This window comes from Somniosus microcephalus, chromosome 11, assembly GCF_052327205.1.
Source record: "Somniosus microcephalus isolate GS21.2 chromosome 11, FLI_Smic_1.0, whole genome shotgun sequence".
Classification (NCBI taxonomy): domain Eukaryota; kingdom Metazoa; phylum Chordata; class Chondrichthyes; order Squaliformes; family Somniosidae; genus Somniosus; species Somniosus microcephalus.
This window is the reverse complement of record NC_140997.1, coordinates 131,886,760-131,914,041: the sequence shown is the minus strand read 5'-3', so window position 1 is coordinate 131,914,041 and position 27,282 is coordinate 131,886,760. Positions and strand designations below refer to the sequence as shown.

The 27,282-nt window shown below is 47.1% G+C and overlaps 1 protein-coding gene across 6 annotated transcripts in view; it reads right to left on the bottom strand.

Annotated features, from left to right (window-relative positions):
- The window catches only part of dock3 (dedicator of cytokinesis 3), a 1,512,713-nt gene that overhangs the window by 401,159 nt on the left and 1,084,272 nt on the right, over positions 1-27,282 (bottom strand). For all 6 annotated transcript variants that reach the window (XM_086001262.1, XM_086001257.1, XM_086001258.1 and 3 more), the window contains one exon: positions 19,190-19,278. In XM_086001262.1, coding sequence (XP_085857388.1) covers positions 19,190-19,278 — 89 coding nt within the window. The remainder of the gene's footprint in view (positions 1-19,189; positions 19,279-27,282) is intronic.

Sequence of the window (27,282 nt, the reverse complement as noted above, 5' to 3'; positions counted from 1 at the left end):
GCTTCTTCCACGTGATGTTCAACATGTTCAGCTGAGGGAGGGTGGTAGGTGGTAATCAGCAGGAGGTTTCTTTGCTCATGGTTGACCTGAAGCCATGAGACTTCATGGGGTCCAGAGCCAATGATGAGGACTCCCAGGGCCACTCCCTCCCAACTGTATACCACTGTACCACCACCTCTGATGGGTCTGTCTTGCTGGTGGGGCAGGACATACCATGGGATGGTGATGGAGGAGTCTGGGGCATTGGGTGAAAGGTATGATTCTGTGAGTATGACTATGTCAGGCTGTTGCTTGACTAGTCTGTGTGACAGCTCTCCCAATTTTGGCACAAGTCCCCAGATGTTAGTGAAGGGTACTTTGCAGGGTCAACGGGTGTGCCGTTGTTGGTGCCGAGATTCGGTTTTATTCTTCTTAATATGTTTTGTAGCAGTTTGTTACAACTGAGTGGCTTGCTAGGCCATTTCAAGGGGCAGTTAAGAGTCAACCAACTTTGCTGTGAGACAGTCACATATAGGCCAAAGTAGGTAAGGATAGAAGATTTCCTTCCCTAAAGGACATTAGTGAACCAGATGGGTTTTTATGACAATCCGATAGTTTCATGGTCACCATTACTGATACCAGCTTTTTTTTCCAGATTTATTGAATTAATTGAATTTAAATTCCACAGCTGCCATGGTGGGATTTGAACTCACGGCTCTGTATCATTAGTCCAGGTCCTTGGATTACTAGTCCAGTAACATAACCACTATGCTACCGTTCCCGATGTGAAGCTAATGTTCCATGACATTTATGAATGGATCCATAATCCTTGAAGATCCTGTCCCCCATGTTAGCTTACATTGTTAACAGTTCCCTCTCCTCAGGTACTGTCCCCCTCCCCTTCAAATCTGCTGTCATCACCCTTGACCCCTCTGTCCTTGCAAACTATCGCCCCGTCTCCAACCTTCCTTTCCTCTCCAAAGTCCTTGAACGTGTTATCACCTCCCAAATCCATGCCCATTTTTCTTGCAACTCCATGTTTGAACCCCTCTAATCAGGTGTCTGCCCCTGCTACAGCACTGAAATGGTCCTTATCAAAGTCACAAATGACATCCTATGTCTGCAGCCTTTGACATGGTTGACCACACCATCTTCCTCCAATGCCTCTCTTCTGTTGTCCAGCTGGGTGTCAAATTTTGTTTGATAATCGTTCCTGTGAAGCGCCTTGGGATGTTTTACTATGTTAAAGGACCTATATAAATGCAAGTTGTTGTTGTGAGAGAAATGTCCATAACTGGGAGGACAACCGCTATCCATTCAGTATATGTCTCTCAAGGAGGTTGAATTTTCACCGATCTCCAGCTTTTAAGTGATCTTGACTCCTAGGACTATAGGTGTGAAGGGTCAGGCAGCTGTGCTATATGAACCTGTCTGCTGACATCAACTCTGGGATCGCAACTAGTGCTATGCCTGAAACTTGTCTCGTTTAAAGTCAGAAGCCTTTCAGCTAGCTGGTCCTGAAGCAATATAAAGCAAGGCTACACCCAGAGCTGACTAGGGACCTAGGAAGGGCACATACTGTACTGGTTCAAGCTATAATTTTCTTCTGTAGGTATGGAAGCCTAATATGTTTAATAAGCTTAGAACCTACTGTGCAATATCTTGATAAAACTCTGAAGACTCAATTCTTTTGATACGGGTTGACATCAAGGTGTCCTGCTGACCAAGTGACCAAGAAGTGTACTGGTCCAACCATATGGGAAACAAGGCCTCGAATAGCTGTAGAGATGAAAACAAAACCTTCTTCTGAGGGAGCATTTTTGGTTGGTGACTTTCCCAATGGTTAGGGGAAGGGAGCTGGTGTTAACTTGCAACTCCTTAGATTCTTCGATCATGGTGCTAGCTTCTGGTATTGTTTAGCTGCGACTCTGAGTTGTGTGTTATATTAACTGAATTTTTTCCTATTAGTTGCCCTTATTATGTTTATAATTTTTTGGAAATGCTCCATTAACTTACATCTGATTCATGTCCATTCTATTCCTGGAATGCCACACAGGCATGCAGCATTATTGATTGAACCAGAGATTGAAGCTAGCTGTCCAAACAGATCAACATTAATGGTGTCTGAAGTGCATTTTGTTCAAACACAAATTTAGTTTTGTCCCAGTGATGAGGTTAATTGAGTACTGGCCAGGTAATGACTATGAATTAAAACCTGGAACTGAGTTAAACTCATCATTTTTTGCCTTCTCATGGTAATGAGGAGTTTTCACTTTCATCTGTTCATTAGTTTTACCCATTGATACATAACATAACATAAGAAATAGGAGCAGGAGTAGGCCATTCGGCCCTTTGAGCCTACTCCGCCATTAATAAGATCATGGCTGATCTTCTACCTCATCTCCACTCTCGTGCACTATCCCCATATCCCTTGATTCCCTTAATATTCAAAAATCTATCGATCTCTGTCTTGAATATACTCAACGACTGAGCCTCCACAGCCCTCTGGGGTAGAGAATTCCAAAGATTCACCATCCTCTGAGTGAAGAAATTTCTCCTTATCTCAGTCCTAAATAGCCAACCCCTTATTCTGAGACTGTGACCCCTGGTTCTAGACTCCCCAGCCAGTGGAAACACACTCCCTACATCAACCCTGTCAAGCCCTTAAGAATTTTGTATGTTTCAATGAGATCGCCTCTCATTCTTCTAAACTCTAGAGAATATAGGCCTAGTCTACTCAATATCTCCTCATAGGACAATCCCCCCATCCCAGGAACCAGTCTGGTGAACCTTCGTTGCACTCCCTCTATGGCAAGTATATCCTTCCTTAGATAAGGAGACCAAAGCTGTACACAATACTCCAGGTGTGGTCTCACCAGGGTCCTATATAATTGCAGTAAGACATCTTTACTTTTATACGCAAATCCTCTTGTAATAAAGGCCAACATACCATTTGCTTTCCTAATTGCTTGCTGTACCTGCACTGATAACATTTGGTTATCACAGGGATAGGTTTTGTTGGGTTATCATTCACTCCTAGATGTAAGTAAAGCATGCAACAGTTGCAATTTAGGATTCACCTTCCTTGTCCTCCCTCAATTATAAACTTTAGCCAGAGCAGCACCTATTCATTGTATACTGTACCAAACTGCTGTATCAAAGAAAATTAATGTAAAACTAAAGGAAGATTTCATAGAATCATAGAATGTTACTGCACAGAAGGAGGCCATTCGGCTCATCGTGACTCTGCTGGCTCTTTGGTAGAGCTATCCCAACTAGTCCCACTCCCATGTTCTTCCCCCATAACCATGTAAGTTTTTTCTCTTCAAGTATTTATCCAATTCCCTTTTTAAAGTTACTATCAGGTAGTGCATTCCAGATCACAACAACTCACTGCATAAAAAAAGTTTCCTCATGTCGCTTCTTAAATCTGTGTCCTTTGGTTACCGACCCTTCTGCCATGGGAAACAGACTCCCCTTATTTACTGTATTGAAACCGATTTTGAACACCTCTATTAATGGTACAGTTGCATAGTGGTTATGTTACTGGACTAGTAATTCAGAGGCCTGGACTAATAATCCAGAGATGTGAGTTCCAATCCCACCACGGCAGTTTGTGAATTGAATTCAGTTAATTAAATAATCTGGCATAAAAAGCTAGTGACCATGAAGCTGTCAGATTGTTGTTAAAAACCCACTGGTTCACTAATGCCCTTTAGGGAAGGACACCTGCCCTCCTTACCCGGTCTGGCCTATATATGACTCAAGACCTACAACAACTGTCCTCTGAAATAGCCTAGCAAGCCACTCAGTTGTTTCAAACCACTACAAAAAAGCATAAGAAGAAAAAATCCGGACGGACTACAGATTTGAACACGACAAAGGTACACCCAGCCCATTTGACCCTGCAAAGTCCTCCTCACTAACATCTGGGGATTTGTCCCCAAATTGAGAGAGCAGTCCCACAGATTAGTCAAACAACAGCCTGACATAGTCATACTCACAGAATCATACCTATCAGCCAACATCCCAGACTCCATCGCCATCCCTGGGTATGTCCTGTCCCACCGACAGGATAGACCAGAGGAGGCGGAACAGTGGTATACAGTTGGGAGGGAGTGTCCCTGGGAGTCCTGAACATTGACTCTGGGCCCCATGAAGTCTGATGGCATCAGGTCAAACATGGATTAATCAAGGACAGCCAGCATGGATTTGTTAAGGGAAGATCGTGTCTGACTAATGATTGAATTTTTTGAGGAGGTAACAAGAAAGGTTGATGAGGTTAGTGCATTTGATGTAGTCTACATGGATTTTAGCAAAGCTTTTGACAAGGTCCCACATGGCAGACTGGTCAGAAAAGTAAAAGCCCATGGGGTGCAAGGGAAAGTGGCAATTTGGATCCAAAATTGGCTCAGTGGCAGGAAGCAAAGGGTAACAGTTGACGGGTGTTTTTGTGACCGAAAGGCTGTTTCCAGTGGGGTTCCGCAGGGCTTTTATATCAATGATTTAGACTTCAATGTCGGGGGCATGATTAAGAAGTTTGCAGAGGATACAAAAATTGGCTGTGTGTTTGATAGTGAAGAAGAGTGGTCTGCACAGTGTGATCTTAAACGGATTGCTTCTAAACAGCGTGTTAAATTTGGGAATTTGGAGAGAGTGGAAGTCTCTGGTAAGAACTGAGTGAGTACTAGCTGTAAAAAGTGAAATTGAGTTTAACATTTTGAGTTTAACTTAGAATTTAAAAAACTGTAGTTAACAGAAAATGCCCGTCAGTGGCATTTAACTGTCAGTCAGCTGTAAGTATTTGTCTTGAATAGGTGCTAATCACCAGGAGCAGGGGAGCTGAGTCAGCACTTGTAACTTGGGTGTGGCTCCAAGGGTATAACAGTAAACACTATCTGCACGGTGGCATAGTGGTTAGCACTGTTGCCTCACAGCGCCAGGGACCTGGGTTCGAATCCGGCCTCGGGCGACTGTCTGTGTGGAGTTTGCACATTCTCCCCGTGTTTGCGTGGGTTTCCTCCGGGTGCTCCGGTTTCCTCCCACAGTCCAAAGATGTGCGGGTTAGGTTGATTGGCTATGATAAATTGACCCTTAGTGTTAGGGGGATTAAATACGTGGGGTTACGGGGATAGGGTGGGATATGTGTTGGTGTAGGGGTTACGGGGATCGGGTGGGATATGTGTCGGTGCAGGCTCGATGGGCCGAAATGGCCTCTATCTGCACTGTGGGGTTTCTGTGATTCTGTGATCTGCTGATGCACAGAGTGGCCTTAAATGCAGTGCTTCTAAATAGAGTGTTAAAGTTGGCAATTTGGAGAGAGTGGAAATTCAGAGCAGAGGGGGACGGAGGTGCTGCTTTTTGCCTCCAATACATATAGTGCTTTGTGTTACAGGTAAATATTTTATTTAATTTACTGTAGGGTTTGAAAATCCACAACCACGTTTTATTGGAGCCATCTAAGGGCAAGGTGACCAAAATTGGATTGCCCTATACAGTTTAAAACCAACATTTTCGGCCAATGCAGTGGTCCCGAAAAGCAGGCTGGGATATCTGAATACAGGGGACTGTGGCTCAGAAGCGAGCCATAGATGTCGGCCAATCGAAACAAAGTGCATTCTCAAAGGCCAATCAGGGGACTGAGTCGGACCTGAAGCAAGGAAATCCCCGGCCAATGGGAACGACCCGGCCCAGGTTTGAATATGTGACTCACCCCTAATCGAGCTATGAGTACAGGCCATCATCACCTTAATCAACTCGGACTAGGGACAATAGTTTTGGGATCACTACAGTTAAGAGGTGGCCCAAAATAATCAAGTCCCAGGACTGACACAATGGGACAGCAGACTTGGAGGAGCCGCTGTGCACTCAAAACAATACCCCTGCCCTCACACTTGTAAACACCAATTTAATTGGGCGCAAAGAGGCCGAAATGGAATTGGGTATAAAATACAGAACCAAGAGATTATTAGAGAAAAGAGGCCAGAAGAAAGAGCAGGAGAGCGAGTTAAGAAGCTGAGGGAGAGACGAGCTGGGGCGAACTACCATCTAAAGAACTCCAACCACGCTGATGAGAAGATCCACCATCAGGCCCCAGACTCAATCGGCATACTGAAAGTTTACTCCGCTACCAGGCGGCGCAACATCACCGCAAGAAACCGCACCGTATACCGACTCCCGTCCCGGGGACATCAACAAGAAGACACCAACGACCGAAGTGGCTGTGGAAGACGGCATTCACTCCCGCTATTTCGGGAGCCTTTTCCATCAAGCACAAACCAACCAACAACAGCAACAACCCAACAACCGCACTCAAAGTAGGCTGTGAGTATAATCCAAGGGCCTGCAACTGTCAGTCTCGTCTAGGTAGGAAAGTGGGTTGGTGGGATTGGACTTAGTAAAGTTAAAACAGTGTAAAACATTTTCGTTATGTCCGTTCTCTCCCATATTTTATTTATAGTTATAGTGTGTGTGTTTATTACGTTTGTGGTAGAACCAAATAAAATTGGTTGTCACCTGTTTTTTCCAAGGACTACTTGTCTCCGAGTGTCTATTTAAAGTGCATCGTTCTCCATCCAAATTCTGGAGTTAGAACCAAATAGGGGTATTAGGGCGCTTCGAACCCGCCAAACAAGGGAACAGCAGGCTAGGGAAAAAGAGAGAGGACTATAGGAGCCCTTGGGCTCAGGAGTACCCCGCAGATTAGGTATAAACTGTGCGGGTCGTCACCGTATTCTAGTCCTCCTCTATAAGCTGTTGTTCTCTATCTCCTTAGAGGGTGTTTAGTGACACCCGACTGCAGGCTAACATAAGCTGCAAGGGTATAAAGGAGACAGAGGCCCAATACATTAACAGGCACTAAAGACCCCTGTAATTGGGCAGAGCAAAACCCCCTACATTACGTATAATTTAAACTAGATCTGGCAATTAGTTAAAACTATAAGCCAAGTTAATTAAATACATAAACTTTAATTAACTAAATAAATAAAACAAGGTTATATAGGGATGGCAGTGCAGGTGGTGTGCCGCAACTGCAGCATGTGGGAGTTTGTGGGGAGCAACGCGATCCCGGACAACCAAGTCTGCAATACGTGTCTGTATCTCAAGGAACTTAAGCTCAGAGTTGTTGAGCTGGAGATCAAGGTGCAGACATTGCGGGGCATCAAGGAGGGGGAGAGATATCTAGACACTTTGATCCAGGAGGCAAACACACCCCTTAGTAGTGGTACAGTTCTGCTTAGTGGTCAGGGACAAGAGGGTGTGACTGCAACTCAGGCAGGTAAGGGGACCCCAGGTGCAGTGCTGGAGGAGCCTCAGCCTTTGCCCTTATCCAACAGGTATGAGGTTCTTGCTGCTTGTGTGGATGAGGGCATAGTCTTCAGGATGAATGAGCAAACTGACCATAGCACTGTGGTACAGGAGGCCATTCAAGTGGGGGAAGTGAAAAGGAATGTTGTAGTGGTAGGGAGCGTATAGTCAGAGGGATAGATACTGCTCTCTGCAGCCGCAACTGGGAGTTCCGCAGGCTGTGTTGCCTGCCTGGTGCCAGGGTTAAGGATATCTCCGAGTGGCTGGAGAAGAAATTAGAGTGGGAAGGTGAGGATCCAGTTGTTGTGATCCACGTAGGAACCAACGACATAGGTAGAACTGGGAATGAGGTTCTGCTGAGAGAGTTTAAGGAACTAAGGTCCAAATTAAAATGCAGTAGCTCAAAAGTAATAATCTCTGGACTGTTACCTGAGCCATGTGCAAATTAGCATAGGGACAAGCAGATCAGAGAGTTAAATTTGTGGCTCAAAGAGTGGTGTGGTAGGAAGGAGTTTTGATTCATGGGGTGTAATGATATCAGCAAATAGTGATGTTATTTGCCTGTTCGATTATGATGCCTTAATAGCATGATTGCAGGTATTGATTACTTATGCCTGACCAGCAGAGGTCATGTGACCGAGAGAAGCAAGGCAGAGAGTTTTACTTTCAGTTTCATTCTAGATGCATCACAGCATAGTGTGTTCTGTAAAGGCTGTTAAAAAGAGTTGAATAGACTTTAGATTAAAACTCATTCTCTTTCAATAAATGAGTCGTTATTGAACCCACAAAGAAATCAAAACATGGGGCACTGCCACCAGTACTGGGGAAAGAGGGAACTGTTCCGTTGGGACGGGCTCCACTTAAACCGGGCTGGGACCAGTGTCCTGGCGAAGCTAAAAATGGAGGGGGAGGGGTCAGGTGAGGGGAAATTTAGAAGTCTAAGGAGAAAAGTCAAGGCATTGGAGCAGTGTAGCGATTTGGGTAAAGATAAGCAGAGTGTGACAGGAAGGGACAGAGAGTTTAACGGTGATAGTGCATCACGAATAAGGTGAAAGCAGGGAATAATGGTAAAAAGTTAAAGTAAAGGCTCTTTATCTGAATGCATGAAGCATTTGTAACAAGATAGATGAATTAGTGGCACAATTAGAGATAAATGGGTTTGATCTAATAGCCATTACAGAGATGTGGTTGCAAGGTGACCAAGGTTAGGAACGAAATATTCCACGGTACTTGACGTTTCGAAAAAACAGGCAGAATGGAAAAGGATGGGAGGTAGCCCTGGTAATAAAGGATGACATAGGACAGTAGTGAGAAAGGATCTTCGCTCAGAAGGTCAGGAAGTAGAATCAGTATAGGTGGAGTAAGGAATAACAAGGGGCAGAAATCGCTGGTGGGAGTAGTTTATAGGCCCCCAAACAGTAGCTATATCATTGGACAGAGTATTAAACAACAAATAATAGGAGCTTGTAACAAAAGTAATACAATAATCATGGGGGACCTTAATCTTCTTATAGACTGGGCAAATCAAATTGGCAAAGGTACTCTGGAGGACGAGCTCATGGAATGCATTCGAGACAGTTTCCGAGAACATTACATCATGGAAACAACCAGGGAACAGGTTATTTTAGATCTTGGATTGTGTAATGTGACAGGGTTAATTAGTAATCTCATAGTAAAGGATCCTCTGGGGAAGAGTGATCATAATATGATTAAATTTCACACTGACTTTGAGAGTATAATACTTAAGTCTGAAACGAGTCTTAAAATTAAATAAAGCCAATTGCATGGATGTGAGGGTGCGAGTTGGCCAAGGTAGATTGGGAAATTAGATTAAAAGGTATGATGGTAGATAAGCAGTGGCAAACATACAACAACAATAACAACCTGTACTTATACAGTGCCTCTAACGTAGTAAAACATCCCAAGGTGCTTCACAGGAGTGTTATAAGAAAAAAAAATTGACAGCAAGCCGCATCGGGAGAAATTAGGGCAAGATGACCGAAAGCTTGGTCAAAGAGGTAGGTTTTAAGGAGTGTCTTAGGGGAGGAAAGAGAGGCGGAGAGGTTTAGGGAAAGAATTCCAGAGTTTAGGGCCTAGGTATCTGAAGGCACGGCCACCAATGGTTGAGCGATTATAATCAAGGATGCTCAAGAGGGCAGAATTAGAGGAGCGCAGATCTCTCAGGGGATTTTGGGGCTGAGATAGGAAGGGGCGAGGCGATGGTGGGATTTGAAAACAAGGAAGAAAATTTTAATATCGAGGCATTGCTTAACTGGGAACCAGTGTAGGTCAGCGAGCACAGAGATGATGGGTGAACGGGACTTGGTGCGAATTAGGACACGGACAGCCGAGTTTTGGATGAACTCAAGTTTATGTAGGGTAGAACATGGGAGGCCAGCCAGGAGTGTGTTGGAATAGTCAAGTTTAGAGGTAACAAAGGCATGGATGAGGGTTTCTGCACAGATGAGCTGAGGCGAGGGCGGAGATGGGCGACATTACGGAGGTGGAAATAGGTGGTTCAGCCTCAGACCTGCTAGGGAGAGGGATGGAGTCGGTGGTTTGGGAACTGAGTTTGTGGCGGGGACCAAAGACAATGGCTTCGGTCTTCCCAATATTTAATTGGAGAAAATGTGTGCTCATCTAGTACTGGATGTCTCACAAGCAGTCTGACAATTTAGAGAGTGTGGAGGTGTCGAGAGAACTGGTGGTGAGGTAGAATTGTAACTATAAGGGAAGATAAGGGGAACCAGTGGATGTAGTATATTTGGATTTCCAAAAGGCATTCAATAAGGTGCCACATAAAAGGTTGCTGCACAAGATAAGGGTTCATGGGGTTGGGGGTAATATATTAGCATGGATAGAGGTAATAAAAAAAAATATTCTCAGCGAATATACATTCCATTGAGAAATATGAGAGTAAACTAGCAAGAAATATAAAAATAGCTTGCAAGAGCTTCTACATGTATGTAAAAAAGAGCATAGCAAAAGTAAGTATTGGTACCTTAGAGGCTGAGACAGGTGAAATTATAATGGGGAATAAGGAAATGGCAGAGACTTTAAACAAATATTTTGTAGCTGTATTCACAGTAGAAGACACAAATAGCATACCAAAAATAGTGGGGAACCAAGGGATTAATAAGAGTGAGGAACTTAAAGTAATTAATATCACTAGAGAAAAAATACTTGAGTAACTAATGGGACTAAAAGCCGACAAAGCCCCTGGACCTAATGGCCAATATCGTAGGGTTCTAAAAGAGGTGGCTGCAGAGATAGTGGATGCATTGGTTGTGATCTTCCAAAATCTCCTAGATCCTAGAACGGTCACAGCAGATTGGAAGGTAGCAAATGTAACCCCGCTATTCAAGAAAGGTGGGAGAGAGAAAACATGTAACTACAGGCCAGTTAGCCTGACATCAGTCATCGGGAAAATGCTGGAATCCATTATTAAGGAAGTGGTATCAGGGCACTTAGAAAGTCATAATATGATTAGGCAGAGTCAACATGGTTTTATGAAAGGGAAATTGTGTTTAGCAAATTTATTAAGAGTTTTTTGAGGATGTAACGAGCAGGGTAGATAAAGGGGAATCAGTGGATGTAGTATAATTGGATTTCCAAAAGGAATTTGATAAGGTGCCACATAAAAGGTTGCTACGCAAGATAAGGGCTCGTGGGATTGGGGGTAATATATTAGCATGGAGATAACAGACAGAAAACAAAGAGTCGAGCTAAATGGGTCATTTTCCGGTTGGCAGCCTATAACTAGTGGGATGCTGCAAGGATCAGTGCTTGGGCCTCAGCTGTTTACAATCTATAATAATGACTTAGATAAAGGGACCGATGCAATGTATCCAAGTTTGCTGATGATACAAAACTAGGTGGGAAAGTAAGCTGTGAGGAGGACACAAAGAGCCTGCAAAGGGATATAGACAGGTTAAGTGAGTGGGCAAAAAGGTGGCAGATGTAGGTAAATGTGGGGAAATGTGAGGTTATTCACTCTGGTAGGAAGAATAGAAAAACGGAATATTTTTTAAATGGTGAGACACTATTAAATGTTGGTGTTCAGAAAGATTCAGGTGTACTCATACAGGAAACACAGAAAGTTAGCATACAGGTACAGCAAGCAATTAGGAAGGCAAATGGCATGTTGACCTTTATTGCAAGGGGGTTGGACTACAAGAGTAAGGAAGTTTTGCTATAATTGTACAGGACTTTGGTGAAACCACACCTGGAGTACTGTATACAGTTTGGTCCCCTTATCTGAGGAAGGACATACTTGTGTTAGAGGCGGTGCAACGAAGGTTCACTAGATTGATCCCAGGGATGAGAGGTTTGGTCCTATGAGGAGAGATTGAGTAGATTGGGCCTATGCGCTTTCGAGTTAAGAAGAATGAGAGGTGATCTCATTGAAACATATAAGATTCTGGGAGGGTTGACAGGATAGATGCTGAGAAATTGTTTCCCCTGGCTGGAGAGTCTAGAACTAGGGAGCATAGTCTCAGGATAAGGGGTCGGCTATTTAAGACTGAGATGAGAAGGAATTTCTTCACTCGGAGGGATGTGAATCTTTTGGAATTCTCTACCCCAAAGTGCTGTGGATGTGGAGTCGTTGAGTATATTCAAGACTGAGATAGATTTTTTGACTCTAGGGAATCAAGGGATATGGTGATCAGGCGGGAAAGCGGAGTTGAGGTCGAAGATCAGCCATGATCTTACTGAATGGCGGAGCAGGCTCGAAGGGCTGTATTCCCTACTCCTGCTTCTAATTCTTATGTTCTTAAAGCTGCAGACTGCAGGAGGCAGAGAAGTGGCAAATGGAATTCAATCTGGATAAGTGTGAGGTCTTCTTTTTAGGCAGTCCCTCGGAACCGAGGATGACTTGCTTCCACACTAAAAATTAGTTCTCAGGTGACTGATGAGTCCAATGCGAGACCTAAAGTCTCTGTCACAGGTGGGGCAGACGGTGGTTGAAGGGGCGGGTGGGTGGGGTGGTTGGGTTGACGTGCGCTCTTTCTGCTGTTTGCGCTTGGCTTCCGCTTGTTCCCGGCGAAGAGACTCGAGGTGTTCGGCGCCTTCCTGGATGCTTCTCCTCCACTTTGTGCGGTCTTGGGCCAGGGATTCACAAGGTGTCGGTGGGAATGTTGCACTTTTTCAAGGAGACTTTGAGGGTGTCCTTGAAGCATTTCCTCTGCCCACCTGGGGCTCTCTTGTCATGTCAGAGCTCCGAGTAGAGCACTTGTTTTGGGAGTCTCATATCGGGCATGTGGATGATGTGGCCCGTCCATCGGAGCTGATCAAGCGTGGTCAAAGCTTCGATGCTGGGGATGTTGGCCTGAGCGAGAACACTGACGTTGGTGCACCTATCCTGCCAATGGATTTGCAGGATCTTGCAGAAGCAGTGTTGGTGGTACCTCTCCAGTGCTTTGAGGTGCCTGCTGTACATGGTCCATGTCTCTGAAGCATACAGGAGGGCGGGTATCACTACTGCTCTGTAGACCATGAGCTTGGTGCTGGGTTTGAGGTCCTGGTCTTCAAACACTCTCTTCCTCAGGCGACCAAAGGCTGCAGTGGCACACTGAAGGCAGTGTTGGACTTCGTCATCGACATCTGCCGTCGTTGACAGTAGGCTCCCGAGGTATGGAAAATGGTCCGCGTTGTCAAAGGCCTTGTCATGGATTTTGATAATCGGGGAGCAGTACTGTGTGGCGGGGGCAGGTTGGTAGAGGACCTTTGTCTTACGGATGTTTAGTGCAAGGCCCATGCTCTCGTACGCTTCGGTGAAGGTGTTGACGATGGTTTGGAATTTGGCCTCCGAGTGTGCGCAGACGCAAGCGTCGTCTGCATACTGTAATTCGATGACAGAGGATGGGACGACCTTGGGTCTGGACTGGAGGCAACGGAGGTTGAACAGTTTCCCGTTTGTTCTGTAGATTAGCTCCACTCCAGCGGGGAGCTTACTGAGGGTGAGATGGAGCATTGCAGCCAGGAAGATCGAGTAGAGCGTTGGTGAGATGACACAGCCTTGCTTGACCCCGGTCCGTACGTGAATTGGGTCTGTGGTGGATCCGTTGGTCAGGATCACAGCTTGCATGACGTCGTGAAGCAGGCAGAGGAGGGTGACAAACTTTTCAGGGCAGCCGAATCTGAGGAGGACACTCCATAATCCCTCACAGTTGACGGTGTCGAAGGCCTTTGTGAGGTCAACGAAGGCCATGTACAGCGGTTGGTGCTGTTCCCTGCATTTCTCTTGTAGTTGACACGCGGTGAAGATCATGTCCATTGTGCCCCTTAGTGGGCGGAATCCGCATTGCGACTCTGGGAGGAGCTCTTCAGCCACTGGGAGAAGGTGATTGAGGGGGATTCTTGAGAAGACTTTCCCTGTGGCAGACAGCAGGGAGACTCCTCTGTAGTTGCGGCAATCGGACTTGTCACCTTTCTTGAAGATGGTCACGATTACGGCGTCTCTGAGATCCCCTGGCATGCTCTCCTCCTTCCAAATAAGAGTAATGAGTTCATGTATTCGCGTCAATAGTGCTTCTCTGCCATGTTTTAGCGCCTCGGCGGGGATTCCACCTGCTCCTGAGGCCTTGTTGTTCTTCAGTTGTCGGATGGCCTTTTCAACCTCATGCCGGGCTGGGGTTGTGCTGAGGTGGTGGCGGGTAGCATGCTGCGGGATGGAGTTGAGGACACTCACGTCGAAGACAGAGTCTTGGTTAAGGAGATTTTCGAAGTGCTCCTTCCAGTGGGCACTGACTGCCTCTCTGTCCTTGAGTACCTCACCGTTCTTGGCCCGCAGCGGGGTAGGACCTTGCACGCTTGGGCCGTAAGTGGTCTTGACTGCGCTAAAGAATCCATGCACGTCGTGGTTGTCAGCTAGCTGCTGGATCTCCTGTGCTTTCTCCACCCACCATCTGTTCTTTAGGTCACAAGTTTTTTGTTGGACCTCGGCCTTCAGGCGTCTGTAGAGCTGCTTTCTTGCTCTCAAGTTCTGTTGCTGTTTCCAGATCAGAAATGCCTTGCGCTTGTGGCTTAGTAGCTCCTGGTCGTTCTCGTCGAATCCGACTTGGTGTTTCCTGGTCACGTGACCGAGCGTTTCTTCACAGGTGCTGATTATGGAGGCCTTGAGTGCAGACCAGGCGCTGTGGACACTGTGTCTCTGAATCACTGGAAGTCGTCAGGTTGTTTGTGAAGCGCAGGTTGAATAGGGCTTTCTTTGAGTGCTCCAGTGTTGATTTTCCTGTGGCATTCCTTCTGTTGCCGCCGCTGTTTTGGGGCTACGTTGATGGAGATGACAGAGCAGATTAGGCGGTGGTCTGTTCAGCAGTCATCAGCTCCTGTCATGGCGCGGGTGATGCGGACGTCCTTGCGATCCCTCGCTCGGACGATGACGCAGTCCAGCAGATGCCAGTGCTTGGAGCGAGGGTGTTGCTATGAAGCCTTGTACTGTACTTGTCTCTCTGACGGAACAAGGTGTTGGTTATGACAAGGCCATGTTCTAAGCATTTTGTCAGGAGGAGGGTACTGCTGGAGTTGGCTTTCCCTACCCACTCTCTGCCGATCACATCTCCCCAGAGGTCTGTGTCCTTTCCAACTCTGGCGTTGAAGTCGCCAAGGAGGATCAGCTTGTTGCCCGTTGGGACTTGGGACAGGGATTGTTCAAGGCTGGAGTAGATTTTCACTTTGGTCTTGTCTGTGGCTTCCAGTATTGGGGCGTACACACTGATTCCGGGCTAGGGTGAGCCGTAGAGTCATGAGGCGTTCGTTTATTCCACAAGGGGAGTTTCTGAGACGTTCAACTAGCTAATTTTTTATGGCGAAGCCTACCCCATGGAGGCGGCGTTCTTCTTCAGGTTTGCCTTTCCAGAAGAAGGTGTAACCACCGCCTTGCTCCTTGAGCTGGCCTTCCTCTACCCGCCGGGTCTCGCTTAGGACGGCGATGTCTATGTCGAACCGTCTGAGCCCCCGGGCAACAATAGCAGTACGGTGTTCTGGTCTGTCGTTGTTGGGGTTGTCCATGAGGGTCCTGACGTTCCAGGTCCCGAACTTCATTTTAAAGGGTGGAAGATGCCTGTGCGTGAATTCTTTTAACGTGGGGTGGCCGTTGCACACCAGCTACCACACGGGCTTGACAGAGCAAGGTCTTGGTCCAATGGCAAGGGGATCCAAGACGATTGGAGACCAAGCTCTGCTACATCGGCCTAGCACACAAACATACTCCTGCTGTCCTCCTCCCTCCATCCCGCAGGTCCTCTCTGCCTGGGTTTCATAGGCTGCAGTGTGGTCCTCCCAACCCCGCTGCTGGTCCACGCTGCGCCACTCCTGGGCCTCAACCTCGCTGCAGGGCTCGTCCTCGCTCCTGGGCCCCGTCCTCGCGCCTGGGTCTTGTCCTCCTTTATAATGTGTCTCCTTCCAGTGAGTGTGTCCCGCGGTGCGTCTCCTTCCAGTGAGTGTGTCCCGCGGTGCGTCTCCTTCTAGTGAGTATGTCCCGCAGTGTCTCCTTCTAGTGAGTGTGAGGTAATGCACTTGGAAAGGGCTAACAAAGCAAGGGAATACACAATAGATGAATCAGTACTCCTCCATGATGAACACCACTTGGAAGAATCACTGAGGGTAGCAAGGTCACAGAATGTACTCTGGGTAGGAGACTTCATTGTCCATCACCAAGATTGGCTTGGTAGCACACTACTGAGCGAAGTGGCCGAGTCCTGAAGGACATTGCTGCCAGACTGGGCCTGCAGCAGGTGGTGAGAGAACCAACACGAGGGAAAAGTCTACTTGACCTCATCCTCACCATCGTACCTGTCGCAGATGCATCTGTCCATGACAGTATTGGTAGGAGTGATCACCGCACAGTCCTTCTGGAGACGAAGTCTCGTCTTCACACTGAGGACACCTTCCATCGTGTTGTGTAGCACTACCACTTTGCTAAATGGAATGGATTCGGAACAGATCTAGCAGCTCAAAACTAGGCATCCACGAGGTGCTGTGGGCCATCAGTAGCAGCGGAATTGACTCCCCAACTGATTACCCAAAGCCTTTCCACAACCTACAAGGCACAAGTCAGGAGTTTGATGGAATGCTCTCCACTCTGCACAACCTCATGGCCTGGCATATCCCTCACTCTACCATTACCATCAAGCCAGGCAACCAACCCTGGTTCAATGAGAAGTGTCGAAGAGCATACCAGGAGCAGCAGAAGGCGTACCTAAAAATGAGGTGCCAACCTGGTGAAGCTACAACACAGGACTACACACGTGTTAAACAACTGAAGCAGCATTCTATAGACAGAGCTAAGTGATCCCACAACCAACAGATCAGATCAAAGCTCTGCAGTCCTACCACATTCAGTCGTGAATGGTGCTGGACAATTAAACAACTAACTGGAGGAGGAGGCTCCATGAACATCCCCATCCTCAACGATGGTGGAGCACAGCACGTGAGTGAAAAAGACAAACCTGAAGCGTTCACAACCATCTTCAGCCAGAAGTGCCGAGAGAATGATCCATTTCGGCTTCCTTCTGAAGTCCCCACCATCACACATGCCAGTCTTCAGCCAAATCGATTAACTCCACGTGATATCAAGCAACGGCTGAGTGCACTGGATACAGCAAAGGTTATTTACCCCGACAACATCCCGGTTGTCGTGCTGAATACTTGTGCTCCAGAACGAGCTGCGCCTCTAGCCAAGCTGTTCCAGTACAACTACAACACTGGCATCTACCTGGCAAAGTGGAAAATTGCCCCGGTAGGTCTTGACAAAAAGAAGGATGACAAATCCAAGCCAGCCAATTACCGCCCCATCAGTCTACTCTCAATCATTAGCAAAGTGATCGAAGGTGTTGTCGACAGTGCTATAAAGCGGCACTTACACACCAACAGCCTGCTCAACGATGCTCATTTTGGCTTCTGCCAGGACCACTCGGCTCTCGGCCTCATTACAGCCTTGGTCCAAACATGGACAAAAGAGCTGAATTCCAGAGGTGAGGTGAGAGTGACTGCCTTTGACATCAAGGCAGCATTTGGCCGAGTGTGGCGCCAAGGAGCTTGAGTAAAATTGAAGTCAATAGAAATCGGGGGGAAAACTCTCCACTGGCTGGAGTCGTACCTTGCACAAAGGATGATGGTTGTGGTTGTTGGGGCCAATCATCTCAGCCCCAGGGCATCGCTGCAGGAGTTCCTCAGAGCAGTGTCCTAGGCCCAACCATCTTCAGCTGCTTCCTCAATCGTAAGGTCAGATCGCTGATGATTGCAGAGTGTTCAGTTCCATTTGCAATTCCTTAGATAATGAAGCAGTCCATGCCCGCTTGTTGCAAGGCTTGGACAACATCCAGGCTTAGGATGATAAGTGGCAAGTATTATTCGTGCCACAGAAGTGCCATGCAATCACCATCTCCAACAACAGAGAGTCTAACCACCTTCCCTTTACATTCAGTGGCATTACCATTGTCGAATCCCCCACCATTAACATCCTTCGGGGGGGGGGGGGGTCACCATTGACCAGAAACCTAACTGGACCAGCCACATAAACACTGTGGCTACACGAGCAGGTCAGAGGCTGGATATTCTGCAGCGAGTGACTCACCTTCTGACTACCCAAAGCCTTTCCACCACCTACAAGGCATAGTCAGGAGTGTGATGGAATACTCTCCACTTGCCCGGATGAGTGCAGCTCCAACAACACTCAAGAAGCGCGACACCATCCAGGATAAAGCACTCCTGGCACCCAATCCAACACCTTAAACGTTCACTCCCTCCACCATCAGCGCAATGTGGTGCAGTGTGTACCATCTACAAGATGCACTGCAGCAACTCGCCAAGGTCTCTTCAACAGCACCTCCCAAACCCGCAACCACTACCACCTTGAAGGACAATGGCAGCAGGCGCATTGGAAAACCACCACCTCCAAGTCACACATCATCCTGACTTGGAAATATATCGCTGTTCCTTCATCGTCGCTGGGTCAAAATCCTAGAACTCCGTACCTAACAGCACTGTGAGAGTACCTTCACTACACGAACTGCAGCAGCTCAAGAAGGTGGCTCACCACCACCTTCTCAAGGGCAACTAGGGATGGGCAATAAATGCTGGCCTTGCCTGTGGCGCCCACATTCCGTAAATGAATAAAGAAAAAAAAATCCTTTTTACTGACCAGCTCTGTGAGCTCCTAATTGAATCAAGATCTACACATTCCACATTCTGACGAAAGGTCTTCGACCTGAAACGTTAACTCTGTTTCTCTCGCCACGGATGCTGCCTGGCCTGCTGAGTTTTTCCAGCGTTTTCTGTTGTTATTTCAGATTTCCAGCATCCGCAGTATTTTGCTATTCTACACATTCCAAGCAGCTTGGAGGCAGGCCCCCATAACAGAAACCAAGTGATGGTATTCTGGGTGCAGATCAGGTCCTGTACCTGAGGTGCTGTAGTTGGGATTCACTCAATATGCAGTCTCAAGCACTCAGCAGCAGGCTACCTAGTACTAGAATGATTTACTCATCATTTCAGTATTATAGTTTAATCCATAGAATTATCACTACATTATTTATTAGTTGGACTTGGTGAACTAGTGAGTTCAATTAGTGAAGAGAATGGTGAAATGCGCAATTATAGCGGCAGTAGAGTGACTGCAACATAATCTTTCACCATCGACAGCTTGCAATAACTTATGAGGGGGAAGGGCTTGGGTTTGTTAGAGCCAATTATATGCTATAAAATGATACTTGTTATAGAGGGACTGCAGTCTAAATACATATTATGCTACAGCAATGCAATGCGAAATAATAGCATTTCTTCTATGCAGAGCAGATACAAATTTACCGATTGTGAGGGCTCAGGTTTAGGGCAGAAAAGTCTCAAAGGATGATTTCCACAGATGTGTCAACAGTATAAATAAGGTACGGAGATTTACCGTAATTTGTGCTGGCTGCAGTGTACTTGTTGCTGGATTTGCGAATTATATTTTCATGGATTTGATACCACTCATTTTCATTATTGCACCTGTTCAAAGAAAACACAGGGAACATAAGACAGGTTAGAAATCTTTTCTCAGCCAGCGACAGGGTAGTCAAAGACTTGTACAAAAGCACGATGCACCATTTCACACGAGTCCCAAAACCAAAGCTAAGAGAAGATTGCTCACTGTAGTGCAAGATTAGCCTATTGGCAATGAACTGAAGCTAAGCGTTAGCTGTCATGTATCAGCCTTAACCATGAGAGTCAGAGAGATACATGAAAGAGCGCCATGTTTTACTGCAGATTGACAGAAACTATTGTATTTTTTGTGCACATAATGCAGTCAATGACAATGTTACAGTTAATGAGCAGAGAAAAAAAACCATGTTAATATGTTCATCATTTCCAAAATTGCAAGTTTAATGACACCTCTGGAAGGCAAGTTCTTAAAACTGATTTGTGCTTCTTGAGAAAGGGGATAGTGACAGCCTTCAGACCGTTGGCAGCAACCTGGGAAGTGGCTGTCTGGTCATAGAACTGCTGATGGGCAACGTACAACGGGAAAAATACTGTCTGATAAAGATCAGTTACTTTTCTAGCTTTTAATATGGTTGGTTCATACGTGTGGGTGAAAGAAAAGAAAATCAGGAAGCTTGTATGAGGGATGGATATTGGTACAGAACATTCCTTACTTTCCCTGCATCTTGGAGTAAGATTGTGCCAATCTCTTCTCATCTTTCAAGCAGTAATGATATAGGAAAAAACAAAGGAATACTGCCTGTAGTTATACTGATGATCGTTCCTTGACGGTTAATGAAGCAATGCCCGAGGCAAATGTATTATTGTATTCAACGGAATTTTCGCTGATCTAACAACTGAGGGCTAACATCAATTATACCTCTTTGGGATTTACAATTCAAGCTGTCATTTCACCATAGCAACCCACTCCAGAGGAGTTTCAGCTATTCTCAGAGGACAGCATGACAGTGAACTTTCTGTTAGTTGATGGGTTCATCACAGGGGAAAAACAAACTATCCAAACTATCTATAATAGAGAATCTACTGCTGGCCAATTATGTAGTTGAATTGATATCTGCTTTAGAAATCTGCCTCAAACTCTCCCCCTTCCCAGGACTATATTGTCTCCAAACTAAGGCAATAAATGGAGGTAATGAGAACCCTTAAATCAGGAAGTGAAGGGAGTCCTAGCAGAAAATCATTCAAACTCCCAATCTGACCTTGCATTTCTAGTTGGGTTTCATTGGGAGAACGAGTCTGTCATTCTCACCCAGAATGATTGGGGACGGAAGAGTAAACTGGCACAGGAGGGGCGGCCCCCTAAGTGCACTGCACTGCCAGATCAACACTGATAGTATCTGAGGAGAACATTTGTGGGCTAGGCCAACCCTACCCCACCAAATGAGGGGACAAAGTGACTGGAGAGAAAGATAGCCAAAAAAAAGTAAGAGACAAATAAAACTGCCTTACAACAGATTATGTTTGTATGAAAATAAAATGTCCAATTTCAGAAAGCTACTATTTTAGGGGAACAGGATTTTTTTATCGTCAGTTATTACCCACATCTCACCAACCCTCTTGACAGCTCTAATGACATTACGGGGGAGAAATTCGGTTGTTAGCGCCATCGATTAACGCCTAAAGAGGCCGAGAAGTGGGGCGCTAGCCAATTTCCGGGCGGGCGCAATGCGCCTAGCCCCATATTGAGCATGCATTTAGCACCGGCGCTAAATCTTAGCGCCCGCTCATGGGCGCAGGCTGATTATGACGTCATTTGAGTGTGCAACGCCTTTTAGGCGCCCCGGACCGGAAATTCAGTGGTGCCCCCCTCCGTAGCGCCTGGCGCTAATAGTGACAGCTTACCTGGACCTTACCAAGTCACTCTCGGGCTGGAGGAGCGTTATTTAAAAGGCACTGGTGTAGTTTAAAAGCGGCAGCCATTTTTGGAGCACAACTTCCTCGAGAGCTACAAAGATTTGCTGAGCTGCACACTGAGAGCCATTTGACCACTGAGCCAGCGCAGACAGACGATCTTCAGCCTTCTGACCATCACCTTGCTGTTGGTGAGCCTTGACAACGGGGAACCATCCTGTGGGCAATTATTATGGGGGCTGCATTGGAGGGGAACGTCCTGCTGCTGAATCATCTGGAAAGGGCACTGAGACGCTGGGAGAGGGGGGCGGGCATGGCCAGACGGAGGAGGGCCAACAGACGTCGCCACAGCAGACCTTACGCTGGCAGGGTTTTCCGACAGCAGTTTTCCTACATGAACATGCCGGAGGAGCAGTGTGTCAGAAGGCTGCGATTTAGAAAGGAGGTGGTGACTGAGCTGTGCCAGCTGCTTCAGCCAGATCTGCAGCCTCAGATAAGGTGCAGGACATCTCTGTCGGTGGCTGAGAAGATGCCTGCTGGCCTGAACTTCTACGTGAGCGGCTCTTCTCAGGCTGCGCGTCAGAGGCTGATCAGAAGTAGCTTCTAGGCCCCTCTCACGGAATGCTTGCTGCCATTCCAAGAACAGGAATGGAACCGGTCTGATACCCCCAAGCCTGTGAAGGCCAAGATGCATTTAAATAGCAGGCATGGCCATTGTAAATGAAGAAAGTGTTTCATTACACAAAATGTGGTTCCTTCAAACATGAGAAAGCTATGGCAACAGAAAGCAAAACTAATACACTGACACATAACTGCCTCTCACACCCGGGAGACTGTCCAAAACATAAATCACATTCCGACCATCTTCCTTGGCCTTGATTCCACTGCGCCAACCAAAGCATTCAATGCCCCATCAGTGAGGCGTTCCGCCCTCTGCCTCACACTTTCCATGTCTTGCTAGGCTGGTGCGCCACAGGTAGGCTCCCACCGCTTTGAAGGCCTACAAGGCAGTGAGTGTGTCTGGTGATGCCAATTGACCTGCCCCTTTAAGAGCTGGCCAGCGCCAGTGTGTCTCAGGGAAAGTGATTATTGACAGCACCCTCGCTGTGCCCCGCCGCCGCGAAATTGGGTTGCGCCGCCGGGTTAGCGCCTTAAGAGTAGCGTGCAGTGCCTGGTTTAGCGCTGCAATCACCTTTAGGGGCGCTGCAACCCAATATCATGCTAGGTGGCACTAAATTGCGCCTGGCGCTAAACTTTGCGCATCGCCAGGACTAGCGCCCCAAACGCGGCTATACCGAATTTCTAGGCCTACATCTCTCAACCCACTTAATGCATTGACGCGTTAGATAATGGCTTCATAACAAGCCTCTTCCACAAAGGCTTTCAGGCACAGGAGGCCTTGTAATGCAAGTGTAAAAATCATCATACCGAATTTGGGAATGCATGAATTCTTCAGCGCTTATCATTATGTAACTAAAAAATAAGAGCTAATTGGAGCAGTGTTTCAGCCTGCACTAAGCCACATCTAAGCTCAAAAATAGTCCCTTTAATGGTGTATGCATGCTGTGGTGTTATTTCATATAATTTATAGTAAATAATACTGTGGTGAAATAAGTCATAAGTATATACCTTATTCTACCTGTGTATAGTTTCCTATTGTAATCTATTGTAACCCTGCGGCTTTCTTGGTTGGCCAGGAATGCTGATGTACTGTATACCACTCTGCTGTGCCATTGATTGTCCTGATACTGTTACTTCGCCCCTGGCTCCGCCTCCTGGCAGTTCTGAGAAGCTGGTCAGTAGCCTAACATGTGTGTTCTGTTCTGTCCAGTTCTAAGCTAATAAAAGCCAACTGTTTTGAGTTAAAACTACCAGTCTTTGTAGTTATTTAAGGTATCAATTTTATTAGCTTATTACTTCCAGGGATGGACAGATTCCTGAAGCCGGAGCGTCTGGACAGTGATCCACATTCGGCGGACACATCGAAGAAATTCGCACATTGGCTCCGGTGTTTCGAACATTTCATTGCATCGCTCGATGATGAGGCCAACAAACTGGGCCTACTGACTAACCTAGTAAGTCATCGGACCTACTCGCTAATCGAGGACGCTCCAACATACGAGGATGCACTCGCGACTCTCAAGGCCCAATACCTGAAGCCTGTTAACGAGGTGTATGCCAGGCATCTCTTGGCTACCCGCAGGCAACTACCGGAGGAATCGCTGGATGATTTTCTACAGAATCTAAAGGTCCTGACGAAGGACTGCAACTACAAGGCTGTGACGGCCATTTTGTACCAGGAAGAAGCGGTTCGTGATTCGTTTATATCGGGCCTTCGATCGAATTACATTAGGCAGAGGTTGCTTGAAAGGGACACTCTGGATCTAAAGACGGCCGTGGCTACAGCTCGATCGCTGGATGTGGCGCAGAAGAACTCCGAGACCTATGCGTCAGGCCATGCGGCCCTCTCAGCCTCGTGCGCGCCGAGCGAGGAGGCGCCATCCTCTCCGCCTGGGCCTCGGACCAGCCCTACACCACGGGAGTCTCCACCCAGCCCCACCACTGCAGCGATGTCCCGCGGACCAAGATGCTACTTCTGCAGCCAGCTCAAGCACCCCAGACACCGATCTCCTGCGAAAGACGCCACATGTTTCAAGTGCAAGAAACGGGGACATTTCAGCAAGGTATGTAAGGGGAATCCCGTACCTGATACAGTCTCCGCGGCCCTACACGTGGTCCCAGAATCTGATACCGTCTCAGCGGCCGCCTACGGATCTACGATAGCCTCAGTCACGGTTGACCAGTCCAGACCGCATCCACTATCAAAGTCTATGATGGACATTAAGGTAAACGGACACCCGACGAAGTGTTTAATCGATTGCGGGAGTACTGAGAGTTTTATTCACCCTAGCCTCATCAAACCGTACTCACTAAAGGTGTACCCTACCCGGAGCAAAGTCGCAATGGCATCTAAGTCCCTCACTTCGGAGGTAAGCGGTTTCTGTAAAGTAACACTGACTGTTAAGGGCACAGAGTATAAAGATTTTAAACTCCTTGTGTTGCCACAGCTCTGCGTGAAACTAATTCTAGGCCTAGATTTCCAGTGCCACCACGAGAGCGTCACACTTGCATATGGCGGATCCCAGCCCCCGCTCACAGTTTGCGGCCTCTCCACTTTAAAAATAAGCCCGCCATCTCTGTTTGCGAACCTCGCCCCAAACTGTAGACCTATCGCGACCAAAAGTCGACGGTACAGTTCGGATGATAAAAAAATTTAAAGAAGAAGTAGGAAGGCTACAGCGGGAGGGTATCATCGAAAATAGTAATAGCCCATGGCGTGCTCAGGTAGTGGTGGTTAAAACTAACGAAAAGAAATGGCTCGTGGTCGACTACAGCCAGACCATCAACATATATACGCAACTAGACGCTTATCCCTTGCCTCGCATCTCCGAGATGGTGAACCAGATTGCTCAGTATCGTGTGTTTTCCACTATTGACTTAAAGTCTGCCTATCACCAGCTCCCCATAAAAGTAGATGACCGTCCTTATACGGCTTTTGAAGCAAATGGGCGCCTGTACCAATTCCTTAGGGTACCCTTCGGGGTCACGAATGGAGTTTCCGTTTTCCAACGGGAAATGGACCGTATGGTAGATGAGAATGCGTTGGGGGCAACATTTCCGTACCTGGACAATGTTACTATCTGTGGACGCGACCAACAGGAGCATGACCGGAATCTCGCTAAATTTCTAGAGACTGCCCAAAAGCTAAACCTGACCTATAACGAGCACAAATGTACTTTCAACACTACTTGTCTGTTTATTCTCGGCTGTGTGGTAGAGAATGGGGTAATCGGGTCAGGCCCTGAACGATTATGCCCGCTTAAAGAACTACCACTGCCACATAACCCTAAGGCCTTAAGAAGGTGTCTGGGATTCTTCTCTTATTATGCTCAGTGGGTGGCCAACTACTCGGACAAAGCCCGAGCCCTTATCAAGTCGACGTCTTTCCCTCTATCAGTAGAAGCGCAGGAGGCATTCACCAACATCAAACGGGACATTGAAAAGGCCGTGGTATGTGCTGTAGATGAGAGGATACCCTTCCAGGTAGAGAGCGATGCATCTGATTTCGCGTTGGCTGCAACCCTCAACCAGGCCGGGAGACCGGTAGCCTTCTTTTCCCGTACACTACAGGGTCCTGAAGTCAGGCATTCTTCCGTTGAGAAGGAAGCACAAGCAATTATCGAGGCAGTCAGACATTGGAGACATTATCTCGCCGGCAAACGTTTCACACTCCTCACTGACCAGCGGTCTGTGGCCTTCATGTTTAACACGAAGCAGAGAGGCAAGATAAAAAATGACAAGATCCTAAGATGGCGGATAGAACTATCCACTTACGACTACGATATTATGTACAGGCCAGGAGCACTCAACGAGCCACCCGATGCCCTATCTCGAGGGGTATGTGCCAGCCTTAGTACTGACAAGCTCCAAAGTCTCCACGACGCACTCTGCCACCCAGGAATCACCCGATTGAATCACTTCATCAAGTCTCGCAACTTACCCTACTCCATTGAGGAGGTCCGAACGATGACCAGAGCCTGCCGCGTTTGTGCGGAATGCAAACCCCGCTTCTACAGGCCCGAACAAGCTCACCTCATCAAGGCAACTCGGCCATTCGAGCGCCTAAGCCTTGATTTCAAAGGTCCTCTCCCATCGGCTGATCGTAATGTCAACTTCCTCAACGTTCTAGACGAATACTCTCGTTTCCCCTTTGCCATTCCCTGCCCGGACATGACCAGTGCTACGGTAATCAAAAGCCTCTGCAACTTATTCTGTCTGTTCGGTATGCCCAACTATATCCATAGCGACAGAGGAACGTCGTTTATGAGTGATGAGTTACGCCGGTTCTTACTATCAAAAGGGATTGCTACTAGTAGAACCACTAGCTACAACCCCTGGGGCAATGGGCAGGTTGAGAGGGAGAATGCGACAGTGTGGAAGGCAGTCGTCCTGTCTTTAAAATCGAAAGGCCTACCGACCTCTCGCTGGCAGGAAGTTCTCCCCGATGTACTGCATTCCATAAGGTCTCTGCTGTGCACCACAACAAATGCTACTCCTCATGAGAGGATGTTCGGTTTCCCCAGGAAATCTTCCTCAGGTATTTCACTACCCGGGTGGTTGATGTCCCCGGGCACTGTACTGTTACGAAAACATGTGAGAGGTCATAAGACTGATCCCCTAGTGGAGGAAGTACAGCTCCTCCACGCCAATCCTCAGTACGCATATATCCAATACCCTGATGGACGTGAGGATACTGTTTCAATAAAGGACCTGGCTCCGGCAGAAGAGAGAGCGATGCTGCTAGCGAAGATGCGGGTGTGGAGCACCGTGGTGCGCCGCCTGGGGGGGTGGGATGCCCGGAAGTACAAGACGTACAAAACGTCGTTTTGGAAAACCCAGCAGACGCCAGGATGGCGGAGGAACCTGAGCAAGTTCCCCAGGAGGTTCCTCGGCCGACGCTACGTCGCTCACTACGAACTGTAAAACCCCCGGTCAGACTTAACTTATAGGAGGGGTGAATGTGGTGAAATAAGTCATAAGTATATACCTTATTCTACCTGTGTATAGTTTCCTTTTGTAATCTATTGTAACCCTGCGGCTTTCTTGGTTGGCCAGGAATGCTGATGTACTGTATACCACTCTGCTGTGCCATTGATTGTCCTGATACTGTTACTTTGCCCCTGGCTCCGCCTCCTGGCAGTTCTGAGAAGCTGGTCAGTAGCCTAACATGTGTGTTCTGTTCTGTCCAGTTCTAAGCTAATAAAAGCCAACTGTTTGAGTTATAACTACCAGTCTTTGTAGTTATTTAAGGTATATAAAATACTATCTCCTATTCCACTAAACAAATGCGCATAACAATGTAAGAAGCAACTAATATATCCCATCCAGTAATATCTTGTATTTTGAAAACTGGTTTTTGCTCATTTTCTCCTGAAGGTGCGGACTCTTGCTGGGGTACAGTTTAAGTTACAATTGCAGCCCCCCAGTGCATCATCCAAGTGACCATTCTTTATATGTGAGCCAACCCAGTAAGTGGTGATGGGTTGTTCAACTGTGAAAGGCATGTAGCTGAACTTTATTCTGTCTTGACTCATGTAC